Below are 22,459 nucleotides of genomic sequence, written 5' to 3'. Positions count from 1 at the left end.
ACAGCAACCTGCGGAAATCCCCAGGCACTGTAAGACTGATTCTCAGGATTTTGACCTGAAGTATGAGCTTGTTCCATGTCCCCCTCCCCCATGAGAGCAGAGCCAGGAGCAGAAACATCGGGGGACAACCGCCAGCACAGTTGGTCAATATGACACCAAAGGATGCGGCCATTTCCCAAAGTCACTTCGTATGATAGCGGCCCCGAGATCTTGCAGACAACAGCAGTGACCCAGAGATGTCCAGGACCATAGTTCCTTGCCCAGACCAGATTGCCCACCTGAAGTCTCCGAGGTGCCCGTGTCTGTCACATCTGTGAAGCCACCCAGTCTGGGTGCAATCTGTCCAACTTCGTGATGAGGGGGCGACCCCAGCGCAGTTCAGCTGGGCTCTTTCCCATGGCAGTGCATGGTGTGGTGCGCTGTGCAAGAAGAAAGTCTGCTAACCTGTGATGCCAGCTACCATGCGTGATTCTTTTGAGTGCATCTTTGGTGGTGCGTACCATCCGTTCGGCTTGCCCATTGATGGAAGGGTGGAAGGGAGCTGACATTGTGTGCCAGATCAAGTTGTCCTGTAGGAACGCCTGGAACTCAAAAGAAGTAAATTAGGGACCGTTGTCAGAGACGAGGACATCAGGAAGCCCATGGGTGGTGAAGATTCCTCTCAACACCTGGATGGTCCTAGCAGTAGTAGTGGAGGAGACAGATATAACCTCTAGCCACTTAAAATGACTATCCACCAGGATAAGGAAGAATTGCCCCTGAAAGGGCCCAGCATAATCTAGATGTACCCTTGACCAAGGGGTTTGTGTCTCCTCCCACCTGTGCACAGGGGCCTGAGGCATTTCAGGCCATGACTGTTGGCACAGTCACCTTGATATCTTTATCAAGCCCAGGCCACCAAAGATGGCTGCGTGCAAGCGCTTTCATGCGCACAATGCCCAGATGTCCCTCATGCAGAGAGGAAAAGACTCTAGACCTCAATGAGGCTGGGATAATTACTTGACTACCCCATAACAGGCACCCCTTAAATGTAGACAGTTCTTTGCCAGAAGCTTAGAAACGCAGCATCTGGACATGTGTCAGGCCATCCTGACAAGATCCATGTCAGCACGCGTATGAGCATGTGGTCAGTGGCAGTTTCTGCAGCCACGTCCCTAGCATTGAGGGGAGATTCAGGTAACTCCTGAATGGAGAGAATGTGAAGAGCAGGAGCAGGATCTGCCTCTATTTGTTTGAGAGGTAATCTGCTGAGACCATCTACATGGCCCATCTCTTTTCCAGATTTGTGAATGAGTGTATAATTATATGCTGATAGGAAAATTGACCTATGTTGGGAAATAATGTGTGATGTCTGTTTGTTAGTAGTAAACAAACCCAGCAGATCTGTGTAGATCTGTGTAGACCCTGAAATGGCGGCCATATAAGAAATCATGGAATTTCTTTATGCCAGCCACTATGGCCAAGGCTTCTCTGTCAATCTGAGCATAATTCCACTCTGCAGATGACAGAGTCCTTGAATAGTAGGCTACAGGGACTTGTGTCCCATCAGCCTTCAGGTGGCTAAGTACTGTTCCCACCCCATTGAAATGAGCTAAAACAACATTTGAAGAGAGCAAGGCCTTAACCTCATTGAAACTCCTGTCATGGACTTTAGTCCACTGCCATGGAGCCTGCTTGTCTAAGAGCCTGTGTAACGGCTCTGCCACTTCAGCCTTATGTGGGAGAAATGCGTGATAGAAATTTAAGAGCCCCAAGAAAGCTTGCAGCTCACTTTTGGACTTGGGACTTGGGGCCTGCTGAATCACTTGAAACTTGGATTCAGCAGGGTGGATGCCTTGAGCATCAATCCTGAAGCCTAAGAAATCAGTGGAAGTGACTCCTATTTTGCATTTGTCTTGCTTCAATTTAAGGCCTGCTTGGCAGAAACAAAGCAAGACAGCCCTTAATCTTTCTGCTAGATTTTGAGATGACTCCCCAGCAATGAGGGACAGACCCCAGGAATACCATGAAGTGTGTGTTCCATGACACTTTGAAATATGCCAGGGGCTACATTAACCCCAAACTGCAATCTTTTAACCTTAAAGGCCCCTCTATGTGTTATAATTGTTTGGGCCTCTGCAGTTGCCTCATCAACAGGTAGCTATTGATAGGCCTATGTCAAATCAAGTTTTGCAAAAAGGTGCCCTCCTTTGAGGGAGGCCAGAATGTGGCTCACCACAGGCACTGGATATGTGTGCTGTTGCAACACTTTATTCAGTGTACACTTATAGTCTGCGCATATGTGGACTTCTCCATTAGCCTTTAAAGGCATTACTATGGGGGTTTCCCATGGACTAGAGTCCACAGGTTCTAAGATGCCCTGCTGGAGCAGTTTGTCCAGCTCTGCATCTATCTTGCTTTTGAGGGTAAAAGGCACCCTTCTAGGCTTGATCCTGATGGGCGTGATAGTTGGGTCTAAATGTAATGCAATGGAAGGTCCCTTGTAGGAGCCAAGCTCTGAGTTGAACACATCAGCAAACTCCTTGCAAACTTCTGCAAGGCCCAACGTTTGCAAGCTGTGAAGCCCAGTTACTTGGATTCCAAGTGCCTCGAATCAATCGAGTCCAATAAGACTCATGTGTTCACCCCCAACTACCACCACATCTAGCAATCCCTCAAAAGCCTTACGCTGCACCTTGAACGTAGCCTCCCCTTTCACACTGACTTTGGAATTCTGGAAGTCAGTGACAATTAAATTTGATGGCCTGAATCTGACTTGAAGGCCACTACTACTACAAATCCTTTTGAAAGTGTCAAGTGAAATGATTGATAGAGCAGACCCTGTGTCCAACTCCATCGATAAGGGAACCCCTTGCAACTTCATGTCAAAGCAAAGTTTTTTCCTAAGGGGTTTGTGTGTCCCTGTTCTCAGAATATTCCTGCACAATGCGCAGAAACCCACCCTGTGTTGGCTGGGGACCCTGGTACCTTTCTGAAGCAATTCTTGCCAAGGTTGCACCTGCTGGCGATCCAAACAGACAATGGCAATGTAGCCTTGCCTACCACATGCCCGACAAATGGTGGAGCAGAACCGGCAGTCTGAGCACTTGTGGCGCCCTTCGCATACGAGGCATTGAAGGGCCGTCGAGGTCTTCACTTGCTTCTCTCATGGCCTTTGTACTGCAGGCTGGTGAAGTCTGTCCACCTCTTCTTCTGGATCCGGGTCCTGAACTTCTTGAGCGACCTCTTGATGGACGGGCGCGACTGTTGTAGCCCTTTTGGTGAGTTACAAGGCCTTCACAGCACCGCCTGCTGCCTCTTCAGCTGCAACTTCGCATAAGACATCTTGGAATGTGACTTCAGCTTTAGCAAATATTTTTTGTTGCAGCTCTATGTTGCAGACAAAACGGTCCCGTAAGCGTTCTTCCAGGTCCTTGAACTCACAAGGCCTGGCTGCTTGTCTCAAGGCAGCAATGAATTCTGCAACAGACTCACCAGGCTTCTGGTCCCTTTGCTCAAAAACGTGCCTCCATGCAATTACAGATAGCTTTGGATGAAAATGATCCTTCAGCATATTCTTCAAGTCTGTGTACGTTACAGATTCAAGCGGTGCAGGAGCTACTAAATTTTCGGCCACGTCAAAAGTGTCGTGCCCGCAGACACACAGCAGGGTTGCTGCCTTCAAACCGTCTTCTCGAACCTGGTTAACTCGCAGGTAGTTTTCTACCCGGGCCACATAAGAATTCCAATGCTCCGGGTGAGACACGTCGAATTCGGACAGCTGGCCGATCTTCGACATTACTAGCTTCTCTTAACCTCGCTGCAACTCGGCTGGGAAGAGGCCCGTTTGCCAAGCCCACCTCCAGCGTTTGCGTACTGGCAGGTGAGTGCAGATCTGGATGCCAACTTCCCGGCTTCCAGCTCTTTTTGTAGAGGCTAGGTTCTTTGAGTTGTCTTCTTTGCAGCAATCCCACCTTCGTCGCCACTTTTATGTATTGGGGTTCCCAGCATTGAAGCGACACACAAATTGTTAACCAAGTTCTTTTTTCGTTCCACATTACCACTCGATAATCCAGCAGGCTCGCAGACCTTTTATAGATTTCCAAACATCCAATCATAAATCTCCTTTATTCGCACCTTGCGCCTATGCGCAAGACCAGCGCCAACTAGTCTGGTCCCCAAGCAGCTTTTAGGTTGCCCAGGACCATTTGCAACATATCTGGGCCTGCTGACCTAGCTTATGGGCATTGCCATAATTGTAATGGAATGTGTGGATGACCTTAGGGGATGAGGGAAAAAGATGCTGTCTAGAAAACAATCAGACAAGACAGGGAGGAGCTCCTGGTGGCTTAGTAGACAGAGAAGGAAACTTAGAAAAGATCAGGATGTTAAAAGTGGCGGTTGGAGATTTGTGCCTTCAGACTTGCAAGATTCTCTTAATGTAGCCTTACAATTAAGTAGGTTTCCTGTCTGGTTTACCTGGGAGGACTGACAATAATTTTGCAATGAGCTAGCCCATTTAGTCTCTTTATTGTCCTTAGAGCTGAAATGCATGCTATTTATTTCTTTAGTATGAACAATTTCATGCCACTTTTCATTTTAAACATTCCATAACAGGGTACAATAAAATATGTGATCAAAACCCAATTAAAGCCCAGTAAAATAAAATAGGTATCCTAGGACCCAGATTGTTGGGGGCAATATGCTGATTCTGTAAACCTCTTAGAGAGGGATGTAAAGCACTGTGAAGCGGCATATAAGTCTAAATGCTACTGCTGTTGCTATGCCTTAAAATGACAAGTGCACAGTTGCAGGCTAGGAGCCTCTGTTCACTGTCCAGCTGTTTTACTGCCAGAACCATATTGAAGGGTACAAATGGTAACATTGCTCTGTACTCATAAATGCAACCTCTGGACATGTTTTCCTGCCGTGCTTATAAAATCATATTTCCCACTTTTATTTTGGCTTGGGTGCTCCTGTTGTTTTGGCTGCTATGCTTACTTTCCTCCTTGCAGGCTAACTCTGCTGTTTATTGGTTACATCACCAAGTCAGGAATGCCTCCTGTTCTTCTCAATGGGGTTATTAATGACTATGGTCTCTATTATCATTCCTTGCCCTCTTCTGATGGTTACTGATCAACCTAAGCATGGGCTCAGGATTTCAAAATCAGCTGAAGTGAAGGTGATGCAAGTCAGTTTGAAGCACTAAAAAGGAGCTTGGGAAATTTATTTATTTATGAGACTTATATACCGCTTTAAGTGCAAGCACTCTCTAAGCGGTGTACACCACTAAGCAATGTATATATATATTTACATTGCCCCCAACAATCTGGGTCCTCATTTTACCTACCCCAGAAGGGTGGAAGGCTGAGTCAACCTTGAGCCGGTGAGATTTGAACCGCTGACCTGCTGAACACAGTCAGCTAAAGTGGCCTGCAGTACTGCACTCTAACTGCCGCGCCACCTCGGCTCTGGGTAACAGCATCCATGTGTGGTATCTGGGATGGGGGTGGGTGGGAAGGCAAGATGGTAGTTATGCCAGTGCAAGCTCAACCTCAACCCTTCGCCTTTTGTGCTTGCCCCATTGTTGTATGCATGTACAGAGGATTGGGTCTTGGATCATACTGCCCTGGACAGTGCTGGGAATAAAAATGCTCTTGTGGGAGCAGCCATGGATGAATCAGGTACTACTGATTTGAATGGATGTCTTCTAATAGTCTTAAATCAGGTGTCCGCAGTCTTGGTGATTTGGGTATACTGCACAAAATGGCTTCCATGGACAGTATAGCAAATTATAAAGCACTATTCTCAGAAGTCAAATTAGAGATGTTAAGCTCTGCTGCTCTATCTGTCTGTCTGTCTGTCTGCTGTCTATCATCTATCATTATTTGCATTTGAAAAGATTAACAAATATTAAGCAGATAAAATCAGATAAGCAATAAAGCCTAGTGAGCATTACATTAAGAATCCAATGTCTAGAATCTACCTCTCCAAAATATGCACACACTCATACATACACATTCTCTCTCCCTCCCCCTCTCTCACCCCCCCACACAAGTTTTCATCAAATTGAAAAGGGAAGTTATCTCCATTTGTTTCTGAAAAAAACTTCAGCAAATTAAGAATAACTGAATTTAATTACCACAGTTCATTAACTATAACAGTTAGCATGTTTATTAATAGAAAAAAAGCAAATGATAGCCTTTATAATGTGACTTTTTGTCTGTTATTTGCATAACTGATTAATACTGTAAGAAAGCTTCACTGCTGTTCTAGAAATGATAGACTGAACATTATAAAATCACATTTAATAATATGCCATGAATTCCAGTACAATGTTTGTGGGAGTAAAAAGCTAGGTTTCATCTATCTCTTTTGAAGTGCTGGCTTTGTATGTGTAGGAAGGGTTTTTCTTTATTTTCAAGAAAGAACAGATTCAGTTATTTCTACACTGCAAAATCCCACAGGCAGAGACTTGCTTAACGCTGCTTCAACAAGAAGAGGTGGATTTGGTACTGTAGCTGTGCTGACTGAAGGATTATGGGAATTGAAGTTTGAAAGCCCCAGGCCTAGGAATTCCACTGTTGTTGTTTTTGGTGATGTGGAAATTTCTTCAGCATGATTGCTTTTAATTGTTTTCAACTATTCAATGGATAAAATATATTGTTTAGTCTTGTTTTAATTATGTACATCACTTAGAGTCACATGCACATGAGATGGGCAGCTATATAAATCCAACAAACAAACAAATAGTTTTCGCTATTCCTTTTCATTTAAACTTCAGGACTGAGTCTATGACTTAGGCCCAAAGTAGTACCATTTGAGATTATCCACAGTCTTGGAAAAGGATTGGTTACAGAAAGGATAATGGCAGAGCAACTTTCTTGCAAAACAATCCCATTGAGGGTTGAATATGTTCTGCTTGTGGATGGCTTAATTTTTTGAGGATGGGGACAGAATAAAAAATAAGAGTTTAGGGAAGAAAGATGATCCTAAAAAGGTCACATCTGCTTGTCTGAAACGCTGAACAGAAGACTTTGGCTGGAACTACCACTGCAGCTATTGAACATTTCATGAAATTGAAGAAGTCAAGATTAAAAATAAAGTTACTGTACTGTAAAACCATAGTTTGATAAAACAGGAACTAACTTGACCAAGTTTTACTATAGCCATTGACTATTTATGTCTCATGTGCTTTCTGTTTCCTCCTACAGCTGTTTCTCTCATTATTGTATTCTTAGGAACTCATAATATCCTGGGAATTTCTATTTGTTCACAAGCCATGGTTTCTTCCAGGAAAAGATGGGAATTAGATCAGTTGCAGCATGTGCCTGAACTTGATTTTTAAAAAACAAAATCCCACATTACATTTTAACATTTAACAGTAATCTGTTATCCTCATTTTCCCCACCCATTTTTTCAAAGGTAAACTCTAATTGATTGGCAGTCTTCAGCCAAACACTTTAAACCAAGCTCTGAAAGTTTCCTTTAACAGATTCATAGTGCAGTGAAATTCTTTCCATCTTTTTCAGAAGCACTACAGGACATTGGTTGAATAGAGGAATTATGAAAGACAGAGCTGTTTACTTCGAATATTTATGTTTTATTTTTATTTCCCCTACTTGTTTACTAAAAGTTATGAATTTAGCCTAATGAAAATTAAAAATTCCTGTATGTAATGGGTGGAATCCAAGAATGGTTTTCACCTTCCAGCAGGCAGGATTGGGCCAAGAGTCAGTCCTTTCCTCCGTCTTCAAAATCTGCTCTGGAAGTTTGGGAGACCACCCACAGCAAGGTTTGAAGGCTCCTGAGGATGGCTGCAAGATAGAGAAGAGGGGGAAAATGTCCTGTTAAGCAGGAAATCTGCTTCTGCAATGTGATATTTCACCCATGTAGTAAGAAAGAAACTTAATGATTATAGCTGAAGGCTCATTAAAGTCAAATATTGTAATCATCACTACCTATGTAAAACCAGTAAAAAGGGTTATCTGGGGATCTTTTTATGGAAAATTGATTGCCACCAATGGAGAACAACAAGTGTTACTTTGGCTGATTCTCTTCATATGCTAAAAGACATGATAAATAAACTGTACAAATGGTCCATGGGCCTAGTATTTGCAAACAATTAGCTAATACACTATTGGTCAAAATGGGCTAATTGTCTACCCTGAGAAGTAACTTGGAACCATAATATCAACCTAATATTTTCTAACCAAATTATATGATAATTCCGTTTGCTTTTGGCATTATAGGAATTGTGGCCTAATTGTGGAAGGTTAATGTAGGGACATAAAAATCAGTCCACATTAATTGGTAACAAATAAAAATATTTTAATGTTGGAATGTGAAATCATACAATAAGGACATTCACTTTTGGAGCCAGCCAAAACTTTTGAACTGTCTTCATGGATAATCACATGTACATTGTAATATAGCAATCCAGTCTTGAAAAGATTAGGTAATTCATTGGATATATTGGTTGGGCATATTGGGAGCTGTATTTCAGAAGCAAATGGCTATAATTTTCCAGTTCTATATTAAAAGAATATTCAGATTATGGAACTGCAATACTTTGGTTAATTTTTCCTTTTTTTATTCACTAACTTAGTAATATCAAAGGAAAAACAGCTTGCTTCTTTTCACAGAGACATTTCATTACTAGACTATGAAGAATCATCAGTAGATGGGGGCGGGGGGGTGATGGTGGTGGTGAAGTTTTTTACTAATTCATATCTGATAATTTTATTCTTTTTTTCTTCACAGCTTTTTGGGTGGGGCATTGTTTCTTCTGTGATTGATCTAATATCTGGTGATAATTTCTGCTTATCTGGATGTTGGTTAATAGCTGTAGGATGAGGAAGGATATTTGTCTAAGCTCACGTAACTCATCAAAGCTGGTAGGCCAAGCTAAATACATAAAAACAGCCAGCTGACTCTACTCTCCCATGCACTAACAATGCTATCTAGACTGGTAATAAACATCTTCAGGAAGAGAAACAAGCTAAAAGAATGCCAAGGACCCAACAACTCAGTCTTAAGCTATACATATTCTCACTATGGCAGGGGAAAAAGAATCTTCTAAAAATCCTAAAAAATTAGGTTAAATTATGCTGATCATAATAGAGGATTTTCTCCTAATGCAAATAATAGATTCAAGGAATAGGTTTCCCCCCCCCCCCAAAGTCCAATAATGGAGGAAAGGATGAAACCACCCTTTCCAATCTGTTGATCTTGTTAATTATCCGCCTTCCCCAGTAGCTTCTATTCCAGTTTTTTGGAAATGTACCCGTAGACTTTGTAAGTCAGCAGCTTATATGCTACAGCAAACTAGTTCTCAAAGTAGCTGTTTTACCCCCCCCCCCCAAATTTTGACTGTCTGATGGGAAAGGTAGTCCGGGAGGCAAATGAGTTAACCATGTATTGGCTTGATTATGATGATTATCAAGTTTTGCTGACCATCAAATTTTGTTAACTCTTGGCCACCATATAAATAGATGGCTGCTGCAGGCAATACTTTTCATTTTGGTTTAGATATTATGTGATCCCAACTTGATATGTGTGACCATAAGTACCATAGCTTGTTCAGCAAACCATGGCTTAGCATAGTGTGAACTCTGTCACTGAAGTTGACCTCATTCCAAAGTAGTAGTAACCTGGAATTAAAATCTTAAGAGACATCAATATGCTATCCCTCCACATCGTACCAATAATGTAAAAAAGTTGTCTAGAAAACAGTGAAAGATACAATTGAAAAACTTTTCTTTGAAAGGCAAAACAAAAACAAGAGTCAACTGCACTTGGGTTGAACTTCAAAATAGATCAGAGAAATCCTATAATCCTGCCTTTGTGGCCACTCCTGTCCTCTGATTAGATACTAATTTGTTTGGGCTGGACCTAAGGATGGTAAGAAGTGGATTTTCCAGCTGAGGTTCTCCAAAGAAGGAAATTGCCTGTAGAGATTAAATATGACTTTGGGAGACGCCTTTTGGGGGAAATCTGAAGGTAAAACTCGGTGAATGGGGCTGCCCAGTGAAGATCTGAGACCAGAAAAAACATTTAAAAATTGTGGAGTCCGAGTTCGGTGGTTTGCTTGCAGACATTTCATTACCTGACTAGGTAACTCTGATCTTGTTACCTAGTCGGCTAATAAAACGTTGGCAAGTAGACCACCAAGTTCAGAGAGCACCAAGGACTCCTTATTGCAACTCTGAGCTACAGATATTCTCTTCTATTGGGGACATTTAAAACGGAGGGTTTGTGCTGCGGATTCAGGGTTGAGCAGGAACTGCGGCTGGCTGAGGAGCGCCTTCAAAGATGAGCGCTGGGCGGCGACGGCCCACGGCTGTCTCCGCGGCTCGGGACAAGTCCCTGCAGGACGATTGGGAAGCCCCGCCTCTTGGCCCTCCCTTCTTCAGTCTCATCCCTCAGGTGTCTCCCTCCCTTAATAACTATTTGCCTCTTTTTCTTAGCCGAAGCTGCTCTGAAACAGCCAGGAACGAAGGCAGGCAGGCAGAGCAGAGGACTGGACTGAACCGCAGGCGGCTGTGTGGGTGAACGGGCGCTTCGGAGGAGCTGCGCCGACAGGAAAAGCCACCCTGCCGCTTCTTTGAGGCAGTTTCTTCCTGGGCTGGAGAACCGAGAGAGAGAGGAACGAGGCGGGAGGAAACCGAAGCCCCCGAGCCGGAGAGCAGGAAAGGCTTTTCGGTTGCTCGAGGGCCGGCAGCCACTTTGGGGCCTGGCGGGAGTTGAGGCTGTTCTGAAAGAATGGTTTGCTCCCCTCCGTCTCTCCTTTGTGTTCTGGATCCCTGATCTCAGCAGCTCTCGCCAAAGGCGAAGAAAGCAGCGAGTGAAGTGATTCAGCAGCTTGGCTTATTTCCTTCCCGGCTCCGAAGGCAGAAAGGAACTGAGTTGTGGTGTGTGTGTGTGTGTGTGTGTGTGTGTGTGAACACACCAACATGGCCCGGAGACCGGGGGCCCTGGGCTGCCCAGACCCCCAAGGACTATAGTGTCCCAAGTCAGCTGGGACTCGGGAGTGCCCCAAGTTGAAGTTTCCTATTTGAGAGGGAGGAAGCCTCCTTGTTTCGGTTTAGGTGGGACCTGCCATGTCCGGAGGGATGAAGTTTAATGGGTACATGAAGGTGCGCATTGGGGAGGCTGTGGGGCTCCAGCCCACCCGCTGGTCACTCCGGCATTCACTGTTCAAAAAGGGATACCAAGTGCTGGACCCTTACATCACAGTGAGTGTGGATCAGGTACGAGTGGGACAAACCAGCACCAAGCAGAAGACTAACAAACCTACTTACAATGAGGAGTTTTCTGCTCCTGTCACCGATGGGCGCCAGCTGGAGTTGGCAGTCTTCCATGGCACTCCTATTGGCTACGATGACTTTGTGGCCAATTGCACTGTGCCCTTTCACGATCTGCTTCATGGCACAGGGTCTTCTGACAGCTTTGAAGGATGGGTAAGTAGCTGTCTCTCTTTGGGAACTGGAACTCCCGTGGAGTGTTCACCTGGGCTGGTGCGCAACATAAATATGGGTGTGCATCCCCTTGGTCTGCCTGTGCAGATTGTGTGATTTGGGAGATGAATCAATGTTATTCTGCAAGGCCGGAGGACATACCAAACTCTCATCTTTGGGGAACCTAAAACTTAATTATTGGGATCCATGATTTATCATTCTATTTCTTCTTTTTAATAATATGAACGTTACCGGAAGTGCATCTAGTCCAGTATGCTTATCTGGATTTGGAGAAGTTCATAAACATAGGATGATTAATAAGATAGTCCTTTCCTATTTATCATCTGGCATGTGATTTTTCAAACTATATCTGACTAATAATTGCAGATATACTTATTATTTACGTAGTTGTCAATTTATTTAATGCTGTTTGCCACCTGGAATCTCCATATGTGAGATGGGTGGCCATATAAATTTAATTAATTCTTATTGACAAAATAAATGAAAATGCATACATTTATGTAAAAAGGAAATATACAAAAATATAAACATGGCTCTAATTATAAGAGGAAAAATGTGAATCCTCTCTTAGAATGCATTATTCTAAAAATTATTAGATAATTATCATTTTTCTGCAAAATTATTGTTTTACAGAATCAGATTCTGTTGATCTCTAACAAATTTGATATCTATAAGTTTAGAAACTTCTTCTGTTTTCCGAGATTGCACTATAGGTAGTTGTGTTTATTTCTTATTTTTCAAGGCCATTTGGAAATTAAAGCAATAAATTACATAACCTAATGGTGTGTTCCAAGAAGGATATACATTTATTACTCTTGCTCTTAATCCTGCTAATTTCTTGAAGAAAATCTTTTGCTCAGCATTGGCCCACAGCATCAGTTCTTCAGTTTCTTCGTAGGCCAGTGTATGGCTGATCTTGAAATATGAAATAGAGTGTATTTTTATTTTCAACTTTTTTAGAGACAGGAGTCAAGTCTCTGCAAGACACTTGAACTTGACTGTACTATCCACCATGAAATAAATCCAATATTGTTGACTTCTAAGCAGATTTCATGCTTTTCCCTCCTCTCCCTTGCCCATACCTCAATAAGCAAAATAGTTATTTAAAATGGTATGTTGCATGTTCAAAGAGGTGAGATAGTATGTTTGTGTATTGCAACTACAGATGCATTGCCTACTGATTCTCCCACTAATAGGAAATGTAGGAAAGAGGCTAAAAACCTCTTTCCTTGGGAAAGTTGTCTTTCCTTGGAAACTTTGGGAAGTTGTCTAGCAATTAAAATCTTGTGGGGAAAAGACACTCATCAGCCATTCTCTAAAATCAAAGCATAGTGCAATTTGTCATGCAAGAACCATTGAGATCTGTAAAGCAATGGAACAGACTGCTTCCTGAAATCATAGGTCCTTCATCCCTGGAGGTTTTGGGGCAGTATTTTGTCTGGGGTACTATGCGGATTTTTTTCATAAGTCAGGGGGTTGGACTAGAAGTCCTGTAATTTTGACTTAGCCATGAAAGCCAGCTGGATGACTTTGGGCCAGTCACTTTCTCTCAGCCAAATCCACCTCACAGAGATGATGCTATAGGGAAAATAGGAGAAAGGTGTGTTGGATAGATTCGCCACCCTGAGTTGTTTATAAAAGTAATAAATATGGAAAATAAATAATAAACAAAATAAGATCACTTCTAATCTAGATTCCAGGATTGAGCCTATTGTAGAAATTTCCTGTTCCGTCCTCCTTTCCTTTTGTCACATTGATTGTATGAGGCTTAGACCTATTTCATAAGTCCATGGCAAACCATTGTGATTCTGGCAAAAATGGGTCAGCTGGGCTAGGAGAATGAGAGAAAAACAATGATCATGCCCATTTTTGGCATTGGGGAATGTGATCCTCCAAAACAAGTCTTCTGCTCCAACTTTAAATAAAGATGGTGCCTGTTATCTGATCACAGCCAAGTCAAGAGGGATTTGCTTCTGCCATTCAAAGGGAAATATTTCTAAATCAGAAATGTGCAATCTCTCTGTGGACCCCAAAGGCCTATCATGGGTGCATAGTTTACTCCTTTTTTTTTGCTCCGTTGCTCAAATATGCGGCTGCTGAAGCCAGCTAAGCCTCAGAATGAGCTATATATTACAGGAAGATTCTGAAATCGATCATAGATCCCTCTTACAGATGTTACCGTAATGGCTATGGAAAACTTTGCTACTTGTCTGTAAATTCTAATAAGTAAAGAAATAACAGTACCAGAATGTAAATGTGTATTGTCTCTCTTATTTATTCCTATGTCATAGTTCCCAACTAGGTGGCAGTACCCAGGTGATCAAATTAAGCATCCATTTACTAGTTAGTACATGGATGGAGACCATTAGAAAATCCTGGGGCTGTGAACTAGATTGGGGAAAACAATCCAAAAAGCTAAAAGGTAAGTCAGGTCCATTTAGATTGCTAACTTGTTGGACCTGTTCATGAAGTCCCTTTTGTCTTCATGATTAGTAGAGGAAAGATTCAGGCTAAACATTAGAAGGAGTTTGATGAAGTTAACAGTTGTTAAGTGGTGAAACTGTCTATATAGTGGTGAATTCCTTCTTGCTGGAGTTTTTCAAATAGGATCTGGATAGCCACCTGTCAGTTAGGGGTTAGGGGATTCCTGCATTGACTGGGGAATGGACTAGATGACCTAAAAGGTCTCTTGCAACCTCTACATGCTATAATAATTATTTCAGGGTTAATTATCTCTGTTCAGCATCCTTATACCCTGGATAATTCCTTATTCCAGTTCATGAGTCCTTGCCGTTTAATGTAATGCTTGTCACAACTGGAGAAAAGGTTTTCTCTGAGTGACATGCTCTTGTGGAATCCTTTCTCCAGTCTCAGTGCTAATTCTGACTATCTTTCTTCAAGTGCACGTACCCACATACATACACCTACAGACACACAAATTCCCCACCAATGGCAGAAGTGGTCTTAATTCAGCCTCAGATGAATGTACAAACTCTATATTTTACTGTTGAAATTAACACCAATGCTATGAATGGGATCAATGAATCTTACTGCAACTACGGCCATGAATGCCAAGGTGGGTAGGAAATAATAGGGAAATTATTGATCAGTTCAGGATGTACAAAATGGAGGGCTTCATCACGCAGCACACAGTTAATCCTTGCAATTTGCCACTATTAATAGCAATCTTAAATGCCTTTCCAAAGATAGGTATCCTGGTCTATACTGATCGTTGTTTCCAACCACCTGGCTTGAAGTCAAAGACTTTATAATCCAAGATGTCTGCATAAAATCCTAACTTGGAAAAGTCTGGGTTAAATGTTTTGTCAGATGAAAAGGTTTATCAAAGAGCATCAAACCTAAGGGGAATCCTTTATGTCTGTATACTAGGGCAGGAATGCTAGACTTAAACATCAGATGTAGGGTGCTGGAGAAGTTGATCTTAATACATACAAATATATTGCTAGGTTCTGACTTTAAGTAAAATAACAACCGCAAATATTTTTTTAACAAACTATAATAATTATGCTTAAAAGACCCCAAAATTAAAACAGAGTAGTTTTCGTGTACATGTTATTTATTTGAAGTATTCCTCATATTGTAAATTTTGTTTTCTGATGAAAGAGTAAGATTTTGGGAATGATCCCACACTGTACACATTAAATAAATGAGCTTGATGAAGGTCCCCCAGGACAAGCTTTCCACAATTCCAAATTCCAGCCCTTCTTTTCTGCGTTCCCTCCTACAAGTTGCCTATTGGTTATATCTATCTGGCAGTAAAACTTGGTTTGTTTGTTTAACTTATATGCCACCCTTCTCACTATCCCAAGTGACTCTGGATGGTATAAAGACTAGCTCATATATTGCTCCCTCAGTTAGGTTGTCCTGCAGACATTCATACAGCAGGGAGATCAGGACTGTGTTTGCACAGTGAAAAATATTCAAAGTCCTGTGAGATCAGGTAGAAGGGTCAATCCAAAGCAGAGAGGAGAGAGAAGACGTTACTGTACCTGAGTGGGGAAAAGAAATGGATGCATCATCTCTTCAATAGCTTTAGTAAATAGCTAAAATTATTATCAGAAATTGAGGTATTTGGGGAAAAGAAGAGAGCTTTGCTTGGGATTAGATTATCTCTTAAATCATTGGTAAATGCTTTAGGCAGAAATTGCATGAACATACAGTTTATTTTTTCTATGCTCAACCTCATTATTCTTTATTATCTCTGTAGGATAAAACTTCAACCTTTTATGATATAGCAGGTTGTGCATGAAGATACTTCTTTCTTTCAAATCACTTGGGATCATAATTTTTTCCTGAGAAACTCTTCGAATATTGTAACAGATCACTACCATCTTGCATCATTTGGATTTTTTATTTAGTTTAATTTGTGAACTGTCATATGTTGTAAATTGCACAGCTCTATCCTTTAGATCCTACAGCACCTCATATTTACATTATTAAAAAGGGGGTTTTATATACTTCTAAGATCTTGTGAGATGTGAGTATGCAGAGAAAAGAAGTCTTCTTTTTGAGGATCTTCTCAGCTCCATCCAATGAAGACATTCTTGGTCTTCCTCTTCTTTTCTACTTACTTTGCCTTCATATATTTATTTTGCAGTTTCATCTTCATTTATTCTTTCTATTTGACTAAACTATCTGGATGTAGTTCTTTCATACACAATGTCTCTGGTTTTCAATTCACATTAATTGAGCATTCACTAATTCTGTCTCTTCTTGTTTTATCACACATCCTAGCTCTTCTTTATTATACAACAACACTTCTTAAATAAAAATCCTAATGTTTTATATTGTACTTTTATATTTGTTCTGACATACCCAACTCTTGCTTCCATATAACAAGGAGGGTGGAAGCTCCTTCTCAGATGGTTATTTTCAGGGCTTTTTTTTCTCATAGAACGCCCAGAACAGAGTTCTGGCACCTTTTTTGGATGGAAACTTGTAGGGTAGGCAAGGCAGGTTATATGACATGTGTGAATTCCGGCACCTTTTTTTTTGTTTAGAAAAAAAGCATTGGTTATTTTGGCTTCTTTCAACAAGCATTCATTTCTTACAGCAGATCACTTATTATCTTTCGACAAGTGTTTGCATATTATAAAATTTCTCCAGTTTTTAGTAAACTTTCTACCAAGGTTAAGAAACTTTCTCTCTTTCTTTTTACTATTTATATATAATTTTCAATTGTTGACTTCATTCTCCATATTAAATATAACTACCTAGGACAAGGGTGATTACATTTTGTTCGAATCATTTCTATTTTCAGCCAACATAAAAGTACATGTACATTCATATTCTGAATCAGCACATTTTCCGTATCACCAGAAGCATTCTGTATACATTCTTCCATAAAAACATTAAAACAACCAACTGGACATCATAACTCCTTGACTTACTCCGTGCTTAATGTTAAACAATTTGTTAAGCATTTTCCATTTCTTTCCAAGTATCCTTTTCTTCCCCTTTTATGGGTCATTAGGTTGTGCATGTTTGTGCTAAAGAACACGGATAAACAATAGGTCATGAAAGACCTCAACTGGAATGGATATCAGGGTCTTCTCTTAGTTTCTTTTCCATTTCTTCACACAGTCAGATGGCCTGAGGGTGAGATATTTAAAAGATCACCTGCTCCTGTAATTTACCTTGGTCATATTTAGAGAATTATTTTTTTATCTATTTTCGTATGCAGCTTCCATTGGGTAAGGTTCTGGGGATAGATGTTCTTGAGATTCTCTTCAGATCTCAATCAGGCTTTTCCTAGTTTGGTGCCCTCTACTTGGGCTGAGACCATATTTGCTAAAAATCCAGCTGGTATCACCAAGGCATGCCAAGTAGTAATAATTTGACCTTATTGTCAGAGAATAAGAGAAATAGACTTAATAAATGGTTAGGCCTTGTTTTGTCATTGCTAGATTTCAAAGGATACATTAAGACTGCAGCACGAGTCCAAAAGCTCAGAAGACTAAACCCCTGGTCCCCGTGACCAACCCAAATTGGATCCTGGGACACATTAAGAGCCTGATGCTTAGATTAAGAGAGTTCAAAATTTTATTTATTTCCCATTTTTCTTCAAGAAGTTGTCTCCCCTTCCATTTACCCTGAAATGGGGACTGAAATTTTCTATGGAGATTCTCAGCCATTCAGGTCATGGTTGTCCCAAAGGTTTTTTCAAAAAGCAACTGGACTTTGTTTTTTTCCTTGAAGACATTTTGCTTGTCATCCACGAAGCTTCTTCTTTAGAACTGAAGAAGATTTTGGGATGAGAAGTGAAATGTCTTCAAAGGAAAAAACAAAATCCAGTTGCCTTTTGAAAAAGCACCTTTGGGACAGATTGAAGGTTTCTTCAGTTCTACTTCAGGAGTCCAATAATTTGTTCTATCTTCTTCAACCTCGAGGTATTCTAGACTGCAGGATTGGGGATAGGCACCTAGTTTTCTGAGCTAAAGGCCATGTTTGACCTTTGAATGCAGTGGCAGAGGTCACCTTCCAAAAAATAGTAAACATGTGATTTAATTTCATTTAATTAAAGCTAGGTACAATCCACACAATAACTTACCAGCCATATGCTTCCTCATTTCTCTCTTCTAATATAGAAACATCTCTTGGTGCTTTTGGAAGAGTCACAGCCAAAACTTTGAATTCTTATCATTTTGATCATTGTCTATACCAGTGGTTCTTAACCTGGGCGATTTCGTTTTTCAGGGGGGCAATGGAACAAAAAGGGGCGATGCGGGGGCGAAGGAATGAAAAGGGGGCGATATGGGGGCAATGGAGCGAGAAGTTTTGGGGACACTTTTGAGACTTTCTCGTACAGTGAATCGCTGTATATCTGTCGTACAAAAACATCAGATCGCTCGCTATTAGTGGATTGAATTGTGTTTTCAAATGTTCCTCCAGCTAGCTTCAGTACAGAATGCTGTACATATGTGAATACGCATCGCTTATCTTCATGCGCGTTGCACATTAGCCTCTACCCATATAGTGGCGCGCCATTGGCCAGAATATGGGAGATATGGGAAAAAGACTGGAAATAAATTATTTGCACCGATATGTCCTGATGACAATTTTAAAGAAAACAAAAAAAGTGTTTGCATAAATTGAAGAATTATTTCCTATGTTGTGATTGAGAGGTTATATTGGGGGAGGAGGGCGATGACAACTTCCTCATTGGCTCAAGGGGGCGATTCATTCAAAAAGGTTAAGAACCACTGGTCTATACTGCCTATGGCTGATGTAAATTGTAGCCTGAAAAGGTTGGAGGTGCCAGATTGTAGGAATCCATAGCATTATACAGTTCACTTTTTTTTGTGTGCCACTATAATGCTTTAAATTTTATATCAGTATTGTCCTTTTGTTTTATTGCCTTTTCTACCTATGTGATAGTGCCAAGTTGCCATGTAGATATCAGATGTTTGGGAAAGTGGAATATAGATCTTATATACAAACATACATGTCTTATGGGCACAGCTAATAATATTGAATATATTTATCTTGCAGTTATGTTCTGTTAAACATAAGCATTAGCCATACTGAGAGGATGTTGAAAACTTTTAGAATATTTCAAGACAACCATAACCAGCCCTTAAATCCCATGGGGACTGAAAAGCACAGCATAAAATTTGAAGTTAATTAATTGAGAAAGAAGCTTGTTGAGGTTTGTTGATTCTAAGCAGCTTCAGAAGCTGGGGCCTTTCGTTTCTTGAACTGTGCAGTAACTGTTTCCACAGGAACTCAACCCAGCACCCATGCCGCTCACTGATAAAGCCACAACGTAGAGATGTGTGGCGTGGGTGTTTAGAATCTCACAAGTTTCTGAATTCTTTCCATCTCTCAGTTATTTCATTTTTCTGGTTTTCTCATTAGCTTATTACACTGAGAATTGTTTGAATCAGAGGTAGCTTAAAGCCTTCCTTAACAATCTTTGTCTTAACCATTGCCTTCCTACACAACGGTATCTTGTTTATAATTTCCCTCAGTCCAGGCTGTGGAGAAGTAGCCTTAGAAAATATTAAATATATAAACAACTTATTCGTTTTATTTAATTTATTGTCTGCCTAACTCCCAAACAACTTTGGGCAGCTTACAATAAAAACTAACTTAGCAAAACTAAGAAGAAGACTAGAAGAATAAAATACATAAAACCCCCTGAAGAAATCAAACCAAAATAAAGAAAAGTGCAGCAGAAAAGGATCTTCATAATCACCCTGCCTCCCAGGCCTGGGAAAACAACAAAAGGGTTGGAGAGATCATTCTAGAGGGCAGAAATTGGGACAGAATAGATATACTTCCTGTGTTCTACTTTTTTAATTGATAGGACTGAAATGCCCAGAATTCTTCATTTATATTATTCCTTGTAATAACTCTGTATGATATTCCAACTACTTATTTCAAAGGAAGAAAGGGATATATCCAAGTTGTGTAGTTTGTGCAAAATTATTTGTTTTAGTGAAATCAAAATTGGGACTGGGAATTTCTAGCTCACTATTGTTACCTGTTCCAACTCTGTGTAGTGCTGTTCAAAGTTTATTTTTGTTGCACTTACAAAATAAGGGGTGCATATCTAGACAGTCTCCTTGCTGTATACTGTATGCATATTCAGTATATTTGCAGACACTTGTTCAATTGAAATAAGTATGATTCTATGGAAAAAAAGATGGGCTGAACAAATGTGATGGATTAAGTAATATGAACCAGTTTCACATTCTTCCTTTTAAACTCAGTCCTCCCACACAGAGTTTACACACTGCACATAGTGTCTTTTGTTTGATTTTGGCTTAGAATGTTGCATGAACTCAGTCACTATGATTTATATACTACAATTCATGACTTAGCATGTTGCATAAATCCAATCACTAGTGTTTTATGAAAAGTTATGGGCAACCATGTACAGTAAATCTATTAAATAAATAAATAATCACAGTTAAATAACCCATGACTTAGTATGATGTGTTATCCCAATCACAAGCTTCCTCTTCTGGATGTGGAAGTACCATTGGGGATGGTGGGTATCACCCGTGGGAATCAAAGGAAATAATACAAGGAACATGTTTTTGTTGTGAAGCAAGAGGTACCATGTGGCCTTGAAACAGCATATACTTCTGATAGAAACTGGGGAACAGACAATTCTGATTTGTGGTAGAAAAAGTCAATTCTTAGTTGCATAAAATGTTAAAAGGCTGCCTTAGGACAGTAGATGTTAGAATATAGCAAGAAAATATTAGAGGAGATGATTTATATTATGTGATTGTCCTGCAACCTATAAGCTAGCTCAGTGGTGGCAAACCTATGGCACGCATGCCAGAGGTGGCACTCAGAGCCCTCTCTGTGCCACGTGTGCCGCCGCTGCCAGCAGCTTGCGAAGGTCCATTAGACCGTTGCCACTACCTGGAGCGGCAGCCCCACTCAGCACAAAGGAGGTGAAGTAACCAGCTAGCAAGCTTGAGTAGAGGTGGTAGAGCATGCCCACACCCAGCAAGCCAAAGGCTACCCCGAGCAGGGAAAGCCAGATCCTCATCAGCGCCATGGTGCCTCCCCCATCTATGCTGGGCCTCCTGCCCACTGCCCCACCTACCAGAGACCCCCTGGATCTCCCCCAACCCTGCCCAGCCCCCACAGGCGTCTCCCCATGAGCAACATTGAGGTGGCCATGCCCCCCAGCCACGCCCACCCAGTCTGCTGTGACAACCACAGCCATGCCCACCCAATGGGCCACATCCACACAGTGACCCACACCCCATGCCCACCCTGAGGGCACCACAATGCTGATGCGGCCCTGGCACTTTGCGATAAATAACTGGGTTTTGGGTTGTGATTTGGGCACTCGGTCTCTAAAAGTTTCGCCCACAACTGAGCTAGCCTATTGTTCTCAGGTGTGGGACAAGGTGTTGGTTTATCAGAAAGACTAAGATACATTAATCTGCTAGCATCAGTGGAAGCAGGTGCCCTCCTGTCCTTGGCCTCAGGTTGCAAATAGTCTTGGGTTGGCCCGGGCACAAAGTTGTTTTTTCTCCTTGAGAGAGCAACCAGTTCAAGCATGTCTGCAGAGCCTGAAATGAGTTCTGTAACAACAGACAATATAAGATGTCCCATTGCTTCAAACCATTGAAAAGCACAACTATTCCTACTCTCCATCCTTTTCATTAAGGGCTGAAATATTACTTGGGATTTCAAATAAATAACCATAAATAACCAGTAAGTTTGTAGAAGAGTCTTGTAGAAGGGAATTTAGACAGCTCTCTGGAATTGTAAAATTCCATATTGTTTTTAGACAAGTATGTATAACATATTTTGTTGGATTATTGAGAAATTAATTAAAATTTTAGTTTAATTACATCCCAGTCTTCTTCTGAATAGTTTAGGGCAGCATATGACCTTTTTTCCATTTCTCCTCACAACAGTTTTATGAACTAGGTCAGGCTCAGGAAGATTTAGTGGCCTAAGGTTACATTGGGAGCTACATAGTTGAATGAAGAATTGAATACTTCTCTTTTGTGATTATCCAGCAGCCAACTATTAATAATATTGATGTTCTGTTCAAATATGAGGCATATAAATTGATGGTTTGTTCCATTTTGGAAAAGTTATGGAAGATGTTAAAAACTGTAATGGAAAATCATCTTAAATAAATACTGTATTATGGAGTCCCTAGTGTTCTCTGAGCTTGTTTGCTTGCAGATATTTCATTACCTAATAGCTTAGCATCATCAGTGCAATATTGTACTGCACTGATAATACAAAACAATTTTGTGTTACTAAAGTATTTTTACAACTTTAATAACTCCATTTTACAATGTCTTATAATGGGATGGATTACTGTGCCTAATGCCTATAAATAGTTTCAGGAAGAGAATTTATATATTTCTTATATTCTAGTTGGAGATATAATAACATTTGCCCACAACTTCTTTTGATTTGTGTTTTGGTTGGATGAAATCTGCACTAAATAGAACTGTATTTTTTTTATAATAGGAAGATATACCTGTATC

At 40.9% G+C, this 22,459-nt stretch overlaps 1 protein-coding gene across 2 annotated transcripts in view; it reads left to right on the top strand.

The window, feature by feature from the left end:
• Positions 1-10,290: 10,290 nt before the first annotated feature.
• The window catches only part of PRKCH (protein kinase C eta), a 99,908-nt gene continuing 87,739 nt past the window's right edge, over positions 10,291-22,459 (top strand). The window contains exon 1 of one of the 2 annotated variants that reach the window (XM_039319488.1): positions 10,291-11,441. In XM_039319488.1, coding sequence (XP_039175422.1) covers positions 11,082-11,441 — 360 coding nt within the window. In that variant the 5' untranslated portion in view covers positions 10,291-11,081. The remainder of the gene's footprint in view (positions 11,442-22,459) is intronic. The other variant, XM_039319487.1, reaches the window with a different exon arrangement.

The sequence above is a fragment of the Crotalus tigris genome, unplaced genomic scaffold (genome assembly GCF_016545835.1).
Source record: "Crotalus tigris isolate CLP2741 ecotype Arizona unplaced genomic scaffold, ASM1654583v1 scf7180000023598.3388751, whole genome shotgun sequence".
NCBI classification, from domain to species: domain Eukaryota; kingdom Metazoa; phylum Chordata; class Lepidosauria; order Squamata; family Viperidae; genus Crotalus; species Crotalus tigris.
This window is presented reverse-complemented; position numbering and strand designations above follow the sequence as displayed.